Consider the following 16,119-nt stretch of genomic DNA (forward strand, 5'->3'; position numbering starts at 1 on the left):
CAATGAACGGCCTATTTTAAAACTGTTGTCATATACAGGGTGCATCGTATTTCAGGCGCATAAGATAGACGCTACAATAGTGGCTGCGGATGCGCTCACCATCCACTAGATGGAGCTACGCTAAAGGGAATGCAATACGATGCAACTGTATTTGTATAGTGCTTTCACAGCCGCAGGCTTTTTTTTTCAATGTCCACTGGGATATCATAGGTGTTAGGCGTAACAATTGTTGTTTTTAATATTTTGATCCCAATCAGTCAGTCATTATGTCATTATATTGTAAACTTGAGCCATGTTAAAGAGTCACGTCACATGATGGCAAGCAGGCTAAAAAAAGCAGATTTCTCTCATCTATGTACGTGCTGCATTTGTGGGGCCCAAAACAACACGTGCCATTTTAATTTAAATGTTAGAATCAATCACTGCAAATCCGTATGCCAAAAGTAGCTGAAATATGAAAAAGATAAACATAGTATTTTTGCTAATTAATGATTAGTTCCCTCATACATCACCAATTTTGTTTGGCAGCTGATAAAGCACTTTTTGTGAAGTATTACGTTGCGTCTTGATATTTTCAAACTACATGTTCTTTGTTAATGGCACTGAAGGTGTGTTATTGCTTACTGTGTATGTGGAACTTAATTTTCACTACAGTATTTTTACGGTTATAATTTGGAATTGTACAAATTAAAATTTATGCTAGCATTGAAGTTGGTCCTTTTTTAAGGAAGTGCTTTGAAACGTCTGAGAAGTGAGTTCATGCCCACGCCATGACCGAGTATGTATTTACTTACATGATACAGTGTCTGACATGCTTCTAAATAAAGCGTCTGCTTGGTCTGATGTCAGAGCAGGAAGTTTATGTTTGCTCTCAGGGAGGATTTTCAGCTTCTCACAGTGGGTTCCTGGAGCGGAGCTCCCAGGAGATTTTATCCCTGTAAAAACAGACGAGACCGCCGTTTCCCCTCTGTGGCTGCAGTTGGGTTGAGGCATGGAGAATGGACGTGGAGCCATCGACTGAGCTCGCAGATTAGCGTCGGTGAATAGAAGAACGGAAGCATTCCATGTGTTTGGTTGGGCTTGTGGAAACTTGCACCGTGACTGACTGCTGTGCAGTGCTTGTCAGTGAGTGCATGAGGTTTTGGGCCATATAATGAACAAAAAAAAAAATATTCTGTGTCATCCGCATAATCAGATGCTTACATATTTGTTGATACACAAATGGCAGCGGTACACTTTGTTTAACCCTCTTTCATGGCAATGCATTTTCTTCATTGTGCCTTCATTGTGTCATTGTGTATCCTTTCATTCCTCTTAACCCTTTTGTGCTCACACAGGCTCAACTTGCTCATGGCTAACACGCAGTAGCTTGCAAGTTCTTTGCCAGCTAATAAATGGGCCATCTGTTTGGGTCCCCGTGTTGCCGAGAGGTTTTTCCTGCTCGGCTCATTTCGTCCAGACTCTGAGCCTCTTGGTCGTTTTGGAGCTGAGCCATACAATATGCACTCACTGTCCCCCGTACTGTCCTGTCATAGGCAACTTGCGAGAGGGGCTTTGCTGCAATGGAAGAGTCTCATCAGAAGGTGATCGACGAGCTCCACAGGAAACACCAGAGAGAGCTGGAGAACCTGCAGGAGGAAAAAGAAAGACTGCTGGCAGAGGAAACTGCGGCCACCATTTCTGGTAAGCCATGAACAAATTAAAGTAGTGGAAGGGAGTCACGCCACAGTTTATTTTACTGACTTTTGTGTTGCTCTTAGCAATCGAAGCCATGAAAAATGCTCACCGGAACGAGCTGGAGAGGGAGCTGGACAAGGCTCGCAAGGCCAACAACAATGCAGAGAATGCAGACATGGATGAGATGCGGAGAGGGCATGAGTAGGTTTCCTCCAACTTTGCACTATTTGGCACAGTATCATGAACAAAATGGTGGTTGCCAAGTCCGGGTTCTAGGCTGAGAGCAATTTCGGTGCCCAGCCCCCCTAATTTCTCAATGGTACACTTAAAAGAAATAAGAGGTTGGCCCGGCGTGACCAGCCTTTTGTGGAGTGGGGCTAGAAGTTTCCGTGACTCTGAAAGCCTCCTTTTCGTTCATCTACAACACATACAGGGCTGATTGTGTTCGGAACCAAAATCGACTGAATGAAAATTGACTAGTAAACCATTTACCAGTCAACATTGCCTAAAAAGACAGGCAGCAATTTTGTTTGGGTTAACTCAATTTTGTGCTGCTGCACTGAAGAACAGTGCAAAATGTTCGTCTCGAAACCTGTCGAATTCTAAATGTTTCCTTGTTTGTGGTGTGTCCACTGCCTTTCCTTTTTTCCCCCCTTTAAATTTAAAGTGCTGTATTTTCCGCACTATAAGGCGCACCCAAAAGCATTCCATTTTCTCAAAAGCCAACAGTGCGCCTTATAATCCGATGCGCCTTATATATCGATCAATATTCTGATTTCTTGTACCGAGTATTTGAAGTGTTCTGTCAAGCGCTTATTTACAGCTGCATCAGGTTGTGACGGCTCTATATAATTAAAGCTGTATTGTATTGTATACAATACAGCGTAGCTCCATCTAGTGGATGCATAACGTAACCATAGCTTCTATTTTATGCGACTTACAATGCGGTATGCCCTATATTTGAAAAATTTTAAAATAGGCCGTTCATTGGCGGTGCGGCTTATATTCCGAAGCGCCTTACAGTGCGGAAAATACGTTAAGGTACAGATGTAGTCGTTATCCAAACAACCAGAACTTTTGAATGTATCAGAACTCGGGCTGTATGCTATATGACTCTCTTCTCACTGCGGTATCGTGTTGTGCTGCAGAGAGGAACTGTGTTCCTTCCAGCGAGAGATTGAAGTGTTGTCAGAGCAGTATTCCCAGAAGTGCCTCGAAAACGCCCACCTGGCCCAGGCGCTGGAGGCAGAGAGGCAGGCCCTCAGGCAGTGTCAGAGAGAAAACCAGGAGCTCAATGCACACAACCAGGTACTGATAAAACATACATGGTAATACTCAAGATGGTCTTTTCATTCACAAATTATCCCCAACGGGGCACAGTTTTGAGTTTGTTTTGTGTGGTGCTTTCAGGAACTGAATAATCGTCTGGCAGCAGAGATCACCAAGATGCGTTCAATGACTTCTGAGGATGGTGTCGGAGACACAAACACAATCCAGGGAAAAGAGCTCTACGAGTTGGAAGTACGGTTCTAATGATTTTGATGCATCAATGTTATTAATAGGGAAGTGGCTAATCTGGTCAGCTTCCTGAGAGCCATAGACAAACTTAAGACATATGCCTTTGCCGCGTCCCCGTTGCGGCGAGACAGACGGATAACTCCTTCAATGACCACACCGTTGAAATTTCTTTTTATTTATTCACAGGCGAGTCAAGAAGGTGTAAAACTGGAACAGACAAAACATAAAAACACGTACGCATTGCAACGTAAAACAATGTGCCCCACTGATCTGACATTTGACGAACGCGTGACTACGCCAGTGTGGCGAACGCTAATGTGGTAATCGCTGTGCGTAAATGCTCACTGTAAACAATTGGAACTCCCCTAGAATGTAAATCCATGGTGGACATACCCCACTAATTAATAATATGACATACATTTACATAAAACATTTACATACAGGCTGTGATTGGCCTACGACACAAAGTTGCAGTCCATCATTCGGAGGTTCCCCGTGCAACGTTAAACAGGAAGTGTCTCACTCCACCACGTCCGCTGTGTACTTCACAATAACGAATTAACCTTACATAATAAAGCAGCTCCGTAGCTATAGAAACTGGGAAACAAATGTTGCATGGCTTTTCAGGAGCCAGAAAAGTTGTGATATTTTGTTTAGCTGCTTTGAGTTTTGGATCACACTTGGCAGGTTTAGAAATGTATTTAATTCATTCCAATATCGAAAGAACATAAGATGAGCTAGACGTGTGCTTTATGTGACATGTCGCAATCATTTCAAGACTTTTTACTTGCCCAAAGTTAATTTAATTGAGCGTTGTTCACTCGAATGACTTATGTTGAAGCACTTTTTTCCATATGCCCAATTGTGTATACATGCGCGTCCGAGAGACGACTATCGACTCAGCCAGCATTAAATTATTTAATAATCTATTAATATTTACTGAGCACTTGAGTGGCGCCCATCGTCGTCACGATGCAGCTAAGAATCAATTATTGCTCCACCCCTTCTACGTAGACACACCTTGTAAGCATGTCATTTGTTTGAGTGAATTTTGGAGTGCGTATTCAGCTGTGTTTATCTTCTGCTGGTTTTCCAGGTAATGTTGAGGGTGAAGGAATCTGAGGTTCAATACCTAAAGCAGGAAATCAACTCCCTAAAAGATGAACTACAAGCTTGCCAGAGAGTACGTCTTGATTTTCGCCTCCGAAAACCTTGTCTTTCCCTTTCAAGATCACACTCCTCACTAGAACTGCCAAAACGTTGTATTTTCAGGACAAAAAATATGCGACAGATAAGTACAAAGACATTTACACAGAGCTGAGCATCGTCAAGGCCAAAGCCGAGCGGGATCTGGGCCGGCTCAGGGACCAGCTGCAGCTGGCTCACGAGGCACTTGGTGAACCATCGCTGGAGCAAGTGGACCGAGGAGGAGGATATGGTAGACAGAAACAAACAGGCTATTTAGGATATTTAGTTATGGGGGTCCTCATGCCGCGACATACTTTTAAAGTGGTTTTATTTATAGCGCCCCTTTAATAGCAGCAGAGCTCCGTTTTCCAGAAAACATCAACAATGTAGCAATGTCTGTCTTGGTTTTAGGGGTTCTTGGAGAAATAAATTTGCATTACGAGCTATATTGGAGGCGTAATGGGCCATGGTAAAACTGAAAATTGTATTTTTTTTACGTGCAATGTTTTTGTAATTACTTCAACATTGGCTATACCCAAATTTCTTATACATACGAGTAGTCTTTTTTTCTCCATATATGTGTATATGTATGTGTCTGTGGTTTTCTCTTAATGTATTATTTTTTTCTCCCAGACATCATGAAGTCCAAAAGCAATCCTGACATTCTGAAAATGGCAGCTGCTGCGGCCAAACGTTCAGAACGCACCTTGAGGTCAAAGGTGGGTTTCCTGTTCATGCTGAAGTCGCTTCCTCATCCCGCAATTGTGTCGATTAAAAGGTTTCTTCTGAAAGGGCCTCCTGCGCCCATTGTGTCTCCAGTAAATCGCACAAAAAGAATTGACAAGCAGAGCGGCAGCTCTCAGTGTCCCACTGCCATCTACTGGCTGGAGTGGCCACATGCAATTTGCTTCAGCGTAGCCAGCTGGCCCTCTCACCCCGAGGTCCCCAACCTTTTTTGCCCCACGGAGCGGTTTTATGTCAGACAATATTTTCAGGGACCGGACTTTAAGGCCGGATAGATACAACAATATAATATGATATGGCCTGCATGAAAAGTGTGGTATTTTCGAAACATGATATTAAACACGAATCATGACACGAGGAACGTCCGATCTCGCTGCAACATTCTATTAATGTAATGTTATGGTAATGTTTAAAAGTGCCTTCAAAATAAGATACGCCGCAAATAAAAAGTGCATGAAAAATACGACTTACCATCGCCGCTTATTATGCAGAGTAGCCTTGGTCCGTGTGAATCTCCCGTTGAGATAAAGCCGTATTTTAAATAAGACTCCTGAAAATGTCTATTAAATGTAGCCTTCTCTTTCTTGAACGTCGTATGTTCCTCTTCTGTCTCCTGGCTAGGCCTTTTCCCCTTCCCGAAAAAAATTGTCAAAGACATTTGTTTTTTATGCGATAAACTATCACGTGACCAAGAAGCACACATTCATCTGCGTCGAGAGACATACTGTAGACTGGTATGACAGAGAATCCGGTAATTTTTCAAAATAAAACATCTTTCAGATTCCGAAATGAATAAAACGGAAGGAATGTAAGTTATTTATTCTTTCTGTCCGGCCCGGCACCAAATGACCGGCGGGCCGGCGGTTGGGGACCCCTGCTCTAAGCAGCTCTCTTGTTTGTGCAACTCCCATTAAAAACTTGCGGTGCCCTGTTTGACTTCAAAGCAGTCTAATGCACACTCACTGGTCTGTTTTCCCCCTTCTGTCCCCAGTCTGTGAGTCGTGACATGCCCTGGGACAGTTAGTGTTGCCGAGGACGCGTAGGCCTCCCTCCCCTCTCCTTTAGGTACGCCGTGCATTTTGAGTAAATTCTCTCATCGTCCACTGTCAAAGCACCAAGACAGATCTGAATCACCACGGCACAAATAATCACTGCACTGATGCATGGTGGTGAAGGACACTGTTGCTGAGGACTGAATGTGTGTCTCGACAATGAGGATGATAAACTGTTGTGTCATGACACCTTAGCAGGGGTGTCAAACTCATTTTAGTTGCGGGCCAGTTTGGCGTTACGTCTTCTCTCGGAGGACCGTTATGACAGTGAAACGACAAAATTATTACTTGTCCACAACAAATTAATAGATTACCAGTTATGAAATCGGTTAAGTTAATTATAATAGTTTGTTCGATTATTTTTCAAGTTAGTGTAAACAGGATCACACAATTATTGTCAAATCTCAACGTTATTTATTACACATGACAATGTGACATTCTGCTCCAAATTTTAGCAAGTTCACACATAATTTGCTTTCGCGGGCCACATAAATTGACCTGGCGGGCCAGATTTGGCCCCCTGGGTCTTGGGTTTGACACCTGTGCCTGAGCAGATGTGCATTTTGTGAATGACTTGCTTGCAGTGTCACTGTGGATCTCAAACTAACTCAACTAGCTAGTTTGGTTTTGTTCATTCACTATGTTGGCAGCAAAGAGGCAGATCAGCCAGCATTTTGACTTACCAAGCTCCAACTTGATGTGGCTTGGGTCGTAGATTGCAGTACTGGCTTTAACCTCCTCCTCGGGACTAGTTGGGTTTTCCTTATATAAAGTGCACAGTGCCTGGTCTGTGAAAGAATGATTAGATGACAATTTTGGGGCGGAAAAAAAAACTGCTGCATTGAATGTGAGCCATGGTTCAATAACTTTCGAGGCTGAGGTTTCTCCAAGGATTTTGGTCCAATTACAAACTGTACAAGCTCTAACTTATACTCAACTGGACTTCACAGGGGGAAATCTTTACACTAACCTGGCAAAGAGCTTTGCAGAAATGCACATCTCGAAAGACTTCATATATTCACTAGTAATATCTGCTTTCCTTTCAATCCTAACAGAGTCTAAAGGAAGGACTGACACCTGAGCAACGACTCCACCTGTTTGAAAATAAGGACACTAAGGAGTTCTGAATGTGACTTGTTACCTCCCTCCCGTATCTTGCTGCATGCTTAAAGTCCACTATTTTAGCTCTGTAACGGCTTATCTTGTAACACTACACACACTGGTCACAAAACAAACATTTATTATTAAAGGACACATGGTATGAAGTTCGGATTTCATGTTTAGAATTTGCATTCCATGCACTTCACTTAACTGTGACATTTTTTTTGTGACATTGTCTTACTGTATATATTGTTTTTAATTGAGCATCTGCCACGCGTACACTAAAACTATGACTGTGTAAGCTACTGTTTTAACTCCGAGACTGTTGCGAGCCAAGAATGTGACGTCCAAGTGGCCCCGCATTTTTTTTTTTTTTTTTGGGCGACTAATACGTGCGTTAAACATAGGATGGCTCTTGCGTTCAGGTTGCTCTGTTGGCATTCCAGAACAGATGGAAGTAGGAAGAGGAGTACAGATTTGCATTCTCAAAACGGCAAACTACCATGTTGCTCCATCGCCTGACTTCAAAATAACATTGAGATGTTCTCTGCCACCCTTGGATTGATCCCCATGGAAAGACTGCAGCTGAATGCACATGGATGAGGTTCTCTGACTATAATTTATATGTATTAAATTTTATAGTTTTTTTTTCTCTCTCTCACTGCAATCATTGTTCCAGCTGTTTAGAGTTTGGTTGTGTTTGTAGTTTTGTTCAGTGACAGTCTGTATTTATTTAAATGGTTGGGATTTTTCTTTCACATTCCACTTTCTCTGTACTCTAATTTTTGTAAATATAAACCAAATACACATATTCACCAACTGATTACAGGTTTATTAGCAATAAATATTTTTGCACCCTTTGTGACTGTGTTGTTTAGTTACGGTAAGCTTTTTAAAAAATTTTTAAATAATCCTTTTTCCTTGTCCAACGTTTTGATTCAAATGCTAAGCGGGTCGAATATTATAATGTGAGGCTGTTGTCACACTTTGGGTGAGCGGTGCTTTGACTTTGACAAGCGTATCCAATAGTTCATGTTTTATGAGATAATTTCCTGACAGATATCTGCCATAAAGTACATACAAAAGATTGAGAGACACATGAATGGGTATGAGCTTAACACACAAAGCACGACATTGTTTCGAATTGATAGTGTGGAAAATACATAATTATGATCCAGTGACTGGTTTGGTCTGTAATGTCAGAAAAAAGAACATGTTTTATTTTGAATCAACGCAAATATTATCAGCCTGCTTTAATGGAGGACTACAGAAATTTGATCATATTTACTGTAAGTTGAAATTTCAAGGATTTGGATCATTTTAAAGTGATCCAAACGATTAGACAATTTCGTACCTCTAGTCACCACTGTTTCGGTGTGTCGTTTTTCAGAAATTGTAAAACAGCCGTAATCAATTAACAAACCGAACCACAAACAACGAGACTTTAACACAAAATACATTTCTTTGTCGTACTGAGTTACATTCCTACAATACAATAAAATATCTGGATGGGGTGTGCATTATATTTAAGGATCCTTCTCAGTGTGTTGGTTTCTGCAGAAAAGTGCAGCTAATATTTTATTGTGGAGGGTGCATCAGGAAATTGAAGATGTATGAGACAACTTGACTGTGCGGTAATCAAACGTTTCAGGAAAGTCTATGGTCTTAATTTTTAATTAAGAGCATTTAGTAATTTTGTCAAAATTGATGGGGTCTTGAATGAGATGAAGGGTGGAAGAGTTTTACAGCTGGACGTTTGAAACACGGCGATCGCTCCCTCCCGGGTAAGTTTGAGCAGCTTCCTCAGTTCAGCGTATTACCTCCGCTCCGTCTTTGTTTCACCCAGTCGGGCCTTGCCCCGATACGCGCACTGTTCTATATAACACGCTGCCAAATTCAATGAAATTAACTCGCAACTTCACAGATTACGTGCGTTGTTGGGTTTGTCTATTCCCTAGAAGTACAATTTCATGAGTTCATACACATATACATGTACTTTCTAATTCGGGATAAGTATTAAGCAATAACTCATGCCGAATGAGCCAAACATTGAGCCGCTTTTGTCGTTCTCCTTAGAACTTAAGTTACCAAGCACAGTGACTTCACGTTGGACGGTTTAGAAATAAAAGTTGACATTCTAGAAAAATATTAAAGCTCTGGTCTAGGCACATGTCGCTGGAATTATTAATGGTCCCTGTAAATCCCTCTCACTTCCAAAGCACTGATGTAAACATCGCTATTTTCTGTCCTTATTTCAAACGAATGAAAATTGACTATTCGTAGTTCATCATAGCCGGGCCTAGCTTGCTAGCGTTAGCGGTGGCTAAACTGTAGCTTTCGAGTTGGCATACCTGACCTGTCAACGCTGTTGGTAAGTTGTCAGTCGCTTTCAAGAAAATAATCATTTGATCCTGAGTAGATTCTTGTAACCATCGGTGACGTTCAAGAAGAAAATGTCAAACGCATAGTTTTGGCTATATCGTGTTTTAAAAAATGTATTTATTTAACGTGAACGTTATTCCCTGACGCGTCATTTACTGTGTCGGCGTAACGTTTGTGACTAATTTCTCTCTTTAACGGAACATTGGTCGTTTGAAGTATGGATGGAAACATTCTACGGACTTTAGGTAAAGATTTAAGAGTTCCATGATAAGTGTAGAATCAGAAGAGTAGCTGGTTTGTTCAAATGTGTAAAGGTATCTGCCAAGTTTATCCGAAGAAAGGGTGTGCTTTCATGACTGGGCTTGTTTAAAATAATCTAAATAAAACACTTAGTTATTTGAAATTCAATTGAAAAAGTTAATTTGAGAACACAACTTTGTGTTGCAGCTGCTATGGAGCAACCACCAGGGAGCTTGGACGAGCTTCAACCTCAGGACCTCTCCACCTCAAGCATCCCTGGTGTGGTTGACCTGACCAGGAAAGGCAGCCTGAATGTCAAGTCCTGTGATGTCCGGCACCTGGTCCACAGCCCTGACTGGCACCAAAACTCTGGATTACCCTCCTCAGAAACCACCTCATCGAGTGCCTCACACCAATCAGTGGATCAAATTCAACCAGACAATGCCTTGTCCCACACCACAGTGACCCTATCCTATGTGAGCAGGTCTCACATTTACTCAGCAGCGCAGCCTCTAGCTGTTTTGCCACCTATCAGAAAGTTCTCCCTCCTCCCTTCCTGTGCGGCTGAGAAAGGGTTTGGGGAGACCGCCTATACACTGAACCAGCATTACTTGGAACATACTGACACGCCAGTCGACCTCGCCACCAAAGCTTACTCTGAGGCTCCAGAGGTTGATGGACTTTGTTTACCACAGGAGCTTTGTGAATTAAATGGAGGATTAAATTCGAGCACAACTCTCGGAGAGGAACACAGCATTCCTGGGAGGGCGGAAACGAGTGAAAGGTTGGAGAATGGACAAGATGACAGCTGGTCAAGTTTAGGTGTGGTTTCTGTATCGTCACCAGAGGAGACTGACCTAAGGAACGATGACAGCAATGGAATCTCCGAGACGCTGCTATATGTATCTAAAAAAGAGGAACCACTGGTGGTCCATAACAAAGTGGCAGTTGTAAAGCTGTGCTCACTCCCCAGGAACTATAGAGGCCTTCTGGAAGAACCCGTTTCTCCCTCTGCTACCTCATTGGGTGATGTTGAGGATGTGTTCATGCAGACCCAGGCCGCCTGCTCAACAAGCGGGGATAACTCTCTTCAAGCAGATGAGGTTGCATGGAATGATTCAGTCACAGAAGGGGCCATTCAGCTCAGATCTGGCATTGGCAACACTGCCACAAGTTTCGATTCAAGCGATGAAAACAGACAGCCTGTCCACATAAAGAAGCCGGAGCTGATGCCGCTTGTTGACTTGACTGAGGATGTTCATTTGTCTGGAATTTCAAAGGAGAAACCCAAAACTCTCACTCCTCACATGAACGGCAACGTCAGCGCGCTCCAGAGGACTGTAAATGAAAGGAAGTTGCCTTTACGTTCAAATAGAGGGGTGCGCTTAGAATCACTGGTCATGAATATAAGTTCAAGGAGTTATAAAATATCCGGATTTGTTAACACTAACATAGATGCTTCCAAAAGTCGGGATTCTTATGCAACAAATCCAAAGAGGAATGACACTATGCCTGATGGACAAAGGAGAAACAGAGTGAAAGCGAAACAAAAAGCAGTTACCCAGCCTAAAAAAGACAAAGCCAATAGCATTATAACACATCAATACAAAAATACTACCTCTAATTGTGTTAATAATCCTAGCAAACCAAAAAGCCCAAAGTTTACAAACAGTATTCCAGAGGATGTCCCCTACCGTGGACATGTGACACAGAGGAGTCCTGCGAGGTCAAAGAGGAGACTCTGTTCAGCATCAACTCGTTTGATTAAAAACTCAAAAAAGGAGCCCGTGCTTTGCGTGCAGTCTGATTCCTCATTGGAAAAAAATCCAGCAAGATGTCCCCCACTAGCAACTAAAGAATCTCCAAAGAAAAGCCCACGTTCTGCGAAAAGTCCGCAAAAATCATCCGCGGCAAAGACCAAAGTGTCTCCCGCTCCCAAGAGGCGACGGAAGAAGTACGAACCGAGACCATTTTCTTCCATCTTTGCTCCCAAGGAGCCCGAGATCAAATTGAGGTATATTCACTACAGGGAGGAAAAAAAACACTTGAGGTATGAGAATTTTTCCCCATTCATCCGCGTGCATCACCAGCAGTCATCGTCATCACTATGTACTGTCGTGAATTACCCAGAAGAGGTCAGGACGCAGCACAAAAAGGGCCAGAGAGAGCTACAGGATCACCACAGTAGCTTTATTTCCGGAACCGTACCCAACAGTTCTTGTCTCCTGCTGGGCCGGGTGTCCACTCGGGGTCAGCATCGGGGCTCCCTCATCTGTTGCCTCTGCGGACTCTCTGCCAATGCCATGGACTTGGGGGATCTCCACGGTCCTTACTACCCCAAAGGATACCGGGTGTCGAACCCCAAAACATCAACACCTACGTCCGGCCCGAAAGGTGACAAGGATGACGACAGTGATTCCGATTCTTCATCTTTTAGTGTCGAGGGAGGGGCGAGGAAACGCTCTGTTCCACCCTCGTCCTGGAGCCGCAGGCCGGCGAATCAGCGGTGGCAAAACGGTCCCTCGCCGAGCTGCCAGGAGGCCGCTGACAACAGTGGCAGCCCTGCAGCAAAACGCGCCTGTTCAGAAATGTGGCCAACCGATGTCGAAGATTGGTACAGCCCACCCGTGCTGCCCATGGAGCCCCGTGAGTACTGGCTCCACGAAGACTGTGCCATCTGGTCGGCTGGCGTGTTCTTGGTGAAGGGCAGAGTCTACGGCCTGGAGGAATCCGTCAAAGTGGCCCAGGAGACGGTAAAGCGGCAATTTAACATCTTGGTTCAGAAGAAAATATCTCTTGGCTGCAGAATAGTTTTCTGATGTTAGCCTTATTTGTCATTATTTAGTTTTCTTTCAATAAAGCGATTGAGAGGGGCTTTATGGATCAAACACTCGTGTTTAGCAAAATGTTTACTCATTCACTCCCAAAGACGTTTGTAAACGTCTTTTCAGACTTGGGCTAGAATTGGCTGGTACTGAATGAGTTAATGACCAATCATGTCTGACCTCATTTAGCCCCCTTTCCATTGCCCGTGCGGGTGTGACACCAGATTAATTTTTGGATTGCTTTTAGCTCCTTCAATTACCGTCACCCGCGTAAACCACAGATGACTTGTGGTCTGCACGTTTTGCTTACTCTGCCGTTATACAACTTTTAACTACTAGGCGTCTTTTATCTGAAAGTCTCTGTCCACATATCAATGCGGAATACCCGTACTGCAAAAGCAATCTGTCAAACACGAAGATGCGCTCATGAATGCTTTTTTGTGTGTGTGTGCGCGCGCAGATGTGCTCGGCCTGCTCTGCCGCAGGCGCAACGCTCGGCTGCTTCTTCAAAGGTTGTCCCAGCAAATACCACTATAGGTGTGCTCTGGAGGCGGGTAAGGTCACACGCTACAACAGGAGAGAGCGATAAGGATATCGTCCTCGATATTGTCATCAAAAAAGTTGCTGTCGTGATGTGCAATTTTACATTCTCGAGTATTGTTACGGTCTCAAAAGCAGACGCTGTTCAAAAATGAACATAACTGATAAAAAGCCACTAACGCCTGTTTTTCTCTTACGTCACGGGTGTTAAACTCATTTTTTGTTGCGGGCCACTTCGGAATTACGGTTTTCCTCGGAGGGCCGATGTAAAATCACGTTATTTATTACCCATGATGATTTGACATTTTGGTTCAGATTTCAGCAAGGATCATGAACGTTGACACACATGATTTGCTCCCCCGGCCACATAAAATGATGTGGCGGGCCGGATCTGGCCCCCGGGCCTTGACTTTGATACCAGTGGTCTACATGAAGGGCCATCCACAAATTACATAAAATAAAGCGATGTGGGGCACAAATCACCGTACAAGAAATTCGATTTTTTTATTATGACGGCTGCTTTTCCCAACACTCAAGAATGATAGTTTAACAATATTCTATGAGGGTCATTCAATAAATAATGTGATTTTTTTTTAAATTTTTATAAGGAGTTTGAAAGTGACACTTCTCTTCTTTTGTCCTTGCAGACTGTGTCCTCATCGAAGAAAACTTCTCCATGAAGTGTAAAAAGCACAAAGTGAGTGCAAAAACAGTCTTTGCTGTTTTATTTCCTGAAGTTAGTTTAGCTACACTCCGATTCGCGTCGAACTTTCCATCCCATTCTAGAACAACAAAGATTACGCAGAAAAGCGATTCAGATTTGAATGACTGTGTCTGACGTGTTGTGTTGTATTATTTTGTTGAAATGACTTCAAGATGGCACCGCGAGAGTGGCTGCCTTTACAGCAGCTCCTCCACTTTTTGTTCTTCTACTTTCTTCCTTTCATTATGTTGCTGCTGTAAATTGGCAATGTCTCCATTGTGAGACAAATAAAGGTTTTCTTATTCTTACTATTAGAACAAGACATTCAAAGCCCCAGCGGACATGCACAGTGATCCGGGGAGAAAAAGACCCTCTTGGTGAGTAAAGTAAATCTAATCCGCCTATGAACATGTCATAGGCGGCGAAACTCGAGTACGGGCAGAAATGACGGACGTTAGCTTGTTGATCGGATTTTTTTTTATTTTCACGACCAAAAGGCACACTTAAAAGTCTTCCATTTTCTCCAAAACGATTTCATTGTTGTTTCTTTGTTCTTTTCTGCAGACATTCACCTGCCAAATCGTACCAAGGGCTGGCTCACCCTCTGGACTGTGTGGACCGGCACCCTTGTTATGGACATCTAGCACCCAAAAACCTTAAAATCCTCCTTTCTAGTTTGACTCACAACCCCCCAACCCCCTTTTTTTTCCCTATTTTTATTTTTTTAAAGAAATTATTTGTATGGATTTTTTTTCCCCGAAACAACAATCAATATATTTAATTTAAAGAAATTGTAAATATCTGATTACATTTGGTTTTATTTATTCGTGAAGCATGTCATTTTGCCTCTTTTGGTCAAAGACTTAAGTTATTGGTAAAACCAGTTTAAGATTGAACTCGAAAGCTGCAGCAGAGGAAATGTTGAAAAGCATAGCCATGTAAAGGTACCTTCAAAGAAATATATGCATTTTATTCTATTTTTCTTTTTAAGCAACAACTATTTTTTTTTTTTTTTTGCAGTTCACGCTTTTAGAGGGGAAGTCGTCACTTTGTGTTTGAATGTATCCTCATCTTGTCTGGATGTGTTGGCGTTGGGGCTCGCTGGAAGCACTTTGCAGAAGCTGCAGTATTAATTGGCCACGCCCCCTCCTCTTCAATCTTCCTCTTATTTTGAAAGGGAGAAGCAGTTTTTGGGCTGAATTGACACTGCACGTTTCAAGTGACAAAATTCAGAGAATACCAACTAGGCAACTCTTACTTTTCGGATATCTCCGACTGGCAGGATGAGTTAGCACTGCCTTGCTACATAGTACAGATATGATATATATTAGTATCATTTGTGTATTTACACAAATGTGTAAATACACAAATTTGTGTTGGTACTGTCCAGTCTTGAAATTTGTGGAGTTCAAAGTTGGTCACCTGCAAACGCGGGTTTGTTTCGTGTGTTCCGGAATTGTAAACAGTCGTATTAGTTATTTGTCGCTGAGATGGGCAGTGTTAATTCCAGCCTTAGTTAGCAGAATAGTGATTTATTTTGTTTCGCTCCCTGCCGCCCATCATCTGGCTCAAAAGCACTTTGGGCACGTGACAAGGCTTCTTGTATTGTGTTCTCATGGATTGTGAATCCAATAGGCCATTAAAAGTCCTGCTTTACAAATTCAGTAACTCACCACTTACAATCAAAAAGGAAAGACCAGTTTACATGATTTACAGTTTGGAAAGGCTGCTTTTTTTCCACGCTAGTTTTATTTATTGACTGACAAGGTGCAGTTGTGGGACCTCGTAAGCCTTAGTTTGACGTACAACGGGCACTGCACACACAGTGCAGTGACAAATCGGATCTGCCACGGGCAGCATTGTGCTGTGTGAGAGACAAATGTTTGAGCAGTTCACTGAAGGACACAACTCGCCACAAAACAAAAGACATCTTTCATTCATGCCATGTCTCAGTTCAGTTGGCGTACTTTGTTTTCCAAGGGTCACACGACTGCAAGTCAAGTTTTAGTTGTTTGTATTGTACTGTACAATACAGGTTTTAATAATGTGTGATTGTTATGGAATATTTGTCATGTTGTGTGTTTATCTCAGGGCTGAATTGACATTTTTTTAGGGGTTCATGGAAAGGAATTACGAAAGGCTTCAATTT

General features: G+C 42.7%; 2 protein-coding genes across 6 annotated transcripts in view; both read left to right on the forward strand.

Annotated features, from left to right (window-relative positions):
• Window positions 1-8,140, forward strand: part of mprip (myosin phosphatase Rho interacting protein) — a 40,026-nt gene extending 31,886 nt beyond the window's left edge. For 3 of the 4 annotated variants that reach the window (XM_052070963.1, XM_052070965.1, XM_052070966.1), the window contains 8 exons: window positions 1,536-1,683; window positions 1,761-1,878; window positions 2,826-2,985; window positions 3,088-3,198; window positions 4,292-4,378; window positions 4,468-4,633; window positions 5,017-5,102; window positions 7,235-8,140. In XM_052070963.1, the coding sequence (XP_051926923.1) occupies window positions 1,536-1,683; window positions 1,761-1,878; window positions 2,826-2,985; window positions 3,088-3,198; window positions 4,292-4,378; window positions 4,468-4,633; window positions 5,017-5,102; window positions 7,235-7,306 (948 nt within the window). In that variant the 3' untranslated portion in view covers window positions 7,307-8,140. Of the gene's footprint in view, window positions 1-1,535; window positions 1,684-1,760; window positions 1,879-2,825; window positions 2,986-3,087; window positions 3,199-4,291; window positions 4,379-4,467; window positions 4,634-5,016; window positions 5,103-6,118; window positions 6,193-7,234 lie in introns of all 4 variants that reach the window. The other variant, XM_052070964.1, reaches the window with a different exon arrangement.
• Window positions 8,141-8,809: 669 nt separating this feature from the next.
• si:dkey-94l16.4 (retinoic acid-induced protein 1) lies at window positions 8,810-14,693 on the forward strand. Of its 2 annotated transcripts, none has more exons than XM_052071060.1 (6): window positions 8,810-9,064; window positions 10,110-12,655; window positions 13,188-13,281; window positions 13,915-13,964; window positions 14,286-14,347; window positions 14,535-14,693. In XM_052071060.1, coding segments are annotated over exons 2-6 (2,748 nt in total). In that variant the 5' UTR covers window positions 8,810-9,064; window positions 10,110-10,114; the 3' UTR covers window positions 14,536-14,693. The 2 variants fall into 2 exon arrangements, with proteins under 2 accessions (XP_051927020.1, XP_051927021.1); XM_052071061.1 differs by lacking the exon at window positions 8,810-9,064 and adding an exon at window positions 9,108-9,651.
• The last annotated feature ends 1,426 nt before the right edge of the window (window positions 14,694-16,119 follow it).

The sequence above is a fragment of the Hippocampus zosterae genome, chromosome 7 (assembly GCF_025434085.1).
Source record: "Hippocampus zosterae strain Florida chromosome 7, ASM2543408v3, whole genome shotgun sequence".
NCBI lineage: Eukaryota > Metazoa > Chordata > Actinopteri > Syngnathiformes > Syngnathidae > Hippocampus > Hippocampus zosterae.

Bases quoted from the DNA above. Each gene is read 5' to 3' on its own strand.
- si:dkey-94l16.4 (XM_052071060.1), top strand. From the start codon at position 10,115: ATGGAGCAACCACCAGGGAGCTTGGACGAGCTTCAACCTCAGGACCTC. The intron at 12,656-13,187 runs GTAAAGCGGCAA...GTGCGCGCGCAG, and splicing joins TCAAAGTGGCCCAGGAGACG to ATGTGCTCGGCCTGCTCTGC. The intron at 13,965-14,285 runs GTGAGTGCAAAA...TCTTACTATTAG, and splicing joins TGAAGTGTAAAAAGCACAAA to AACAAGACATTCAAAGCCCC.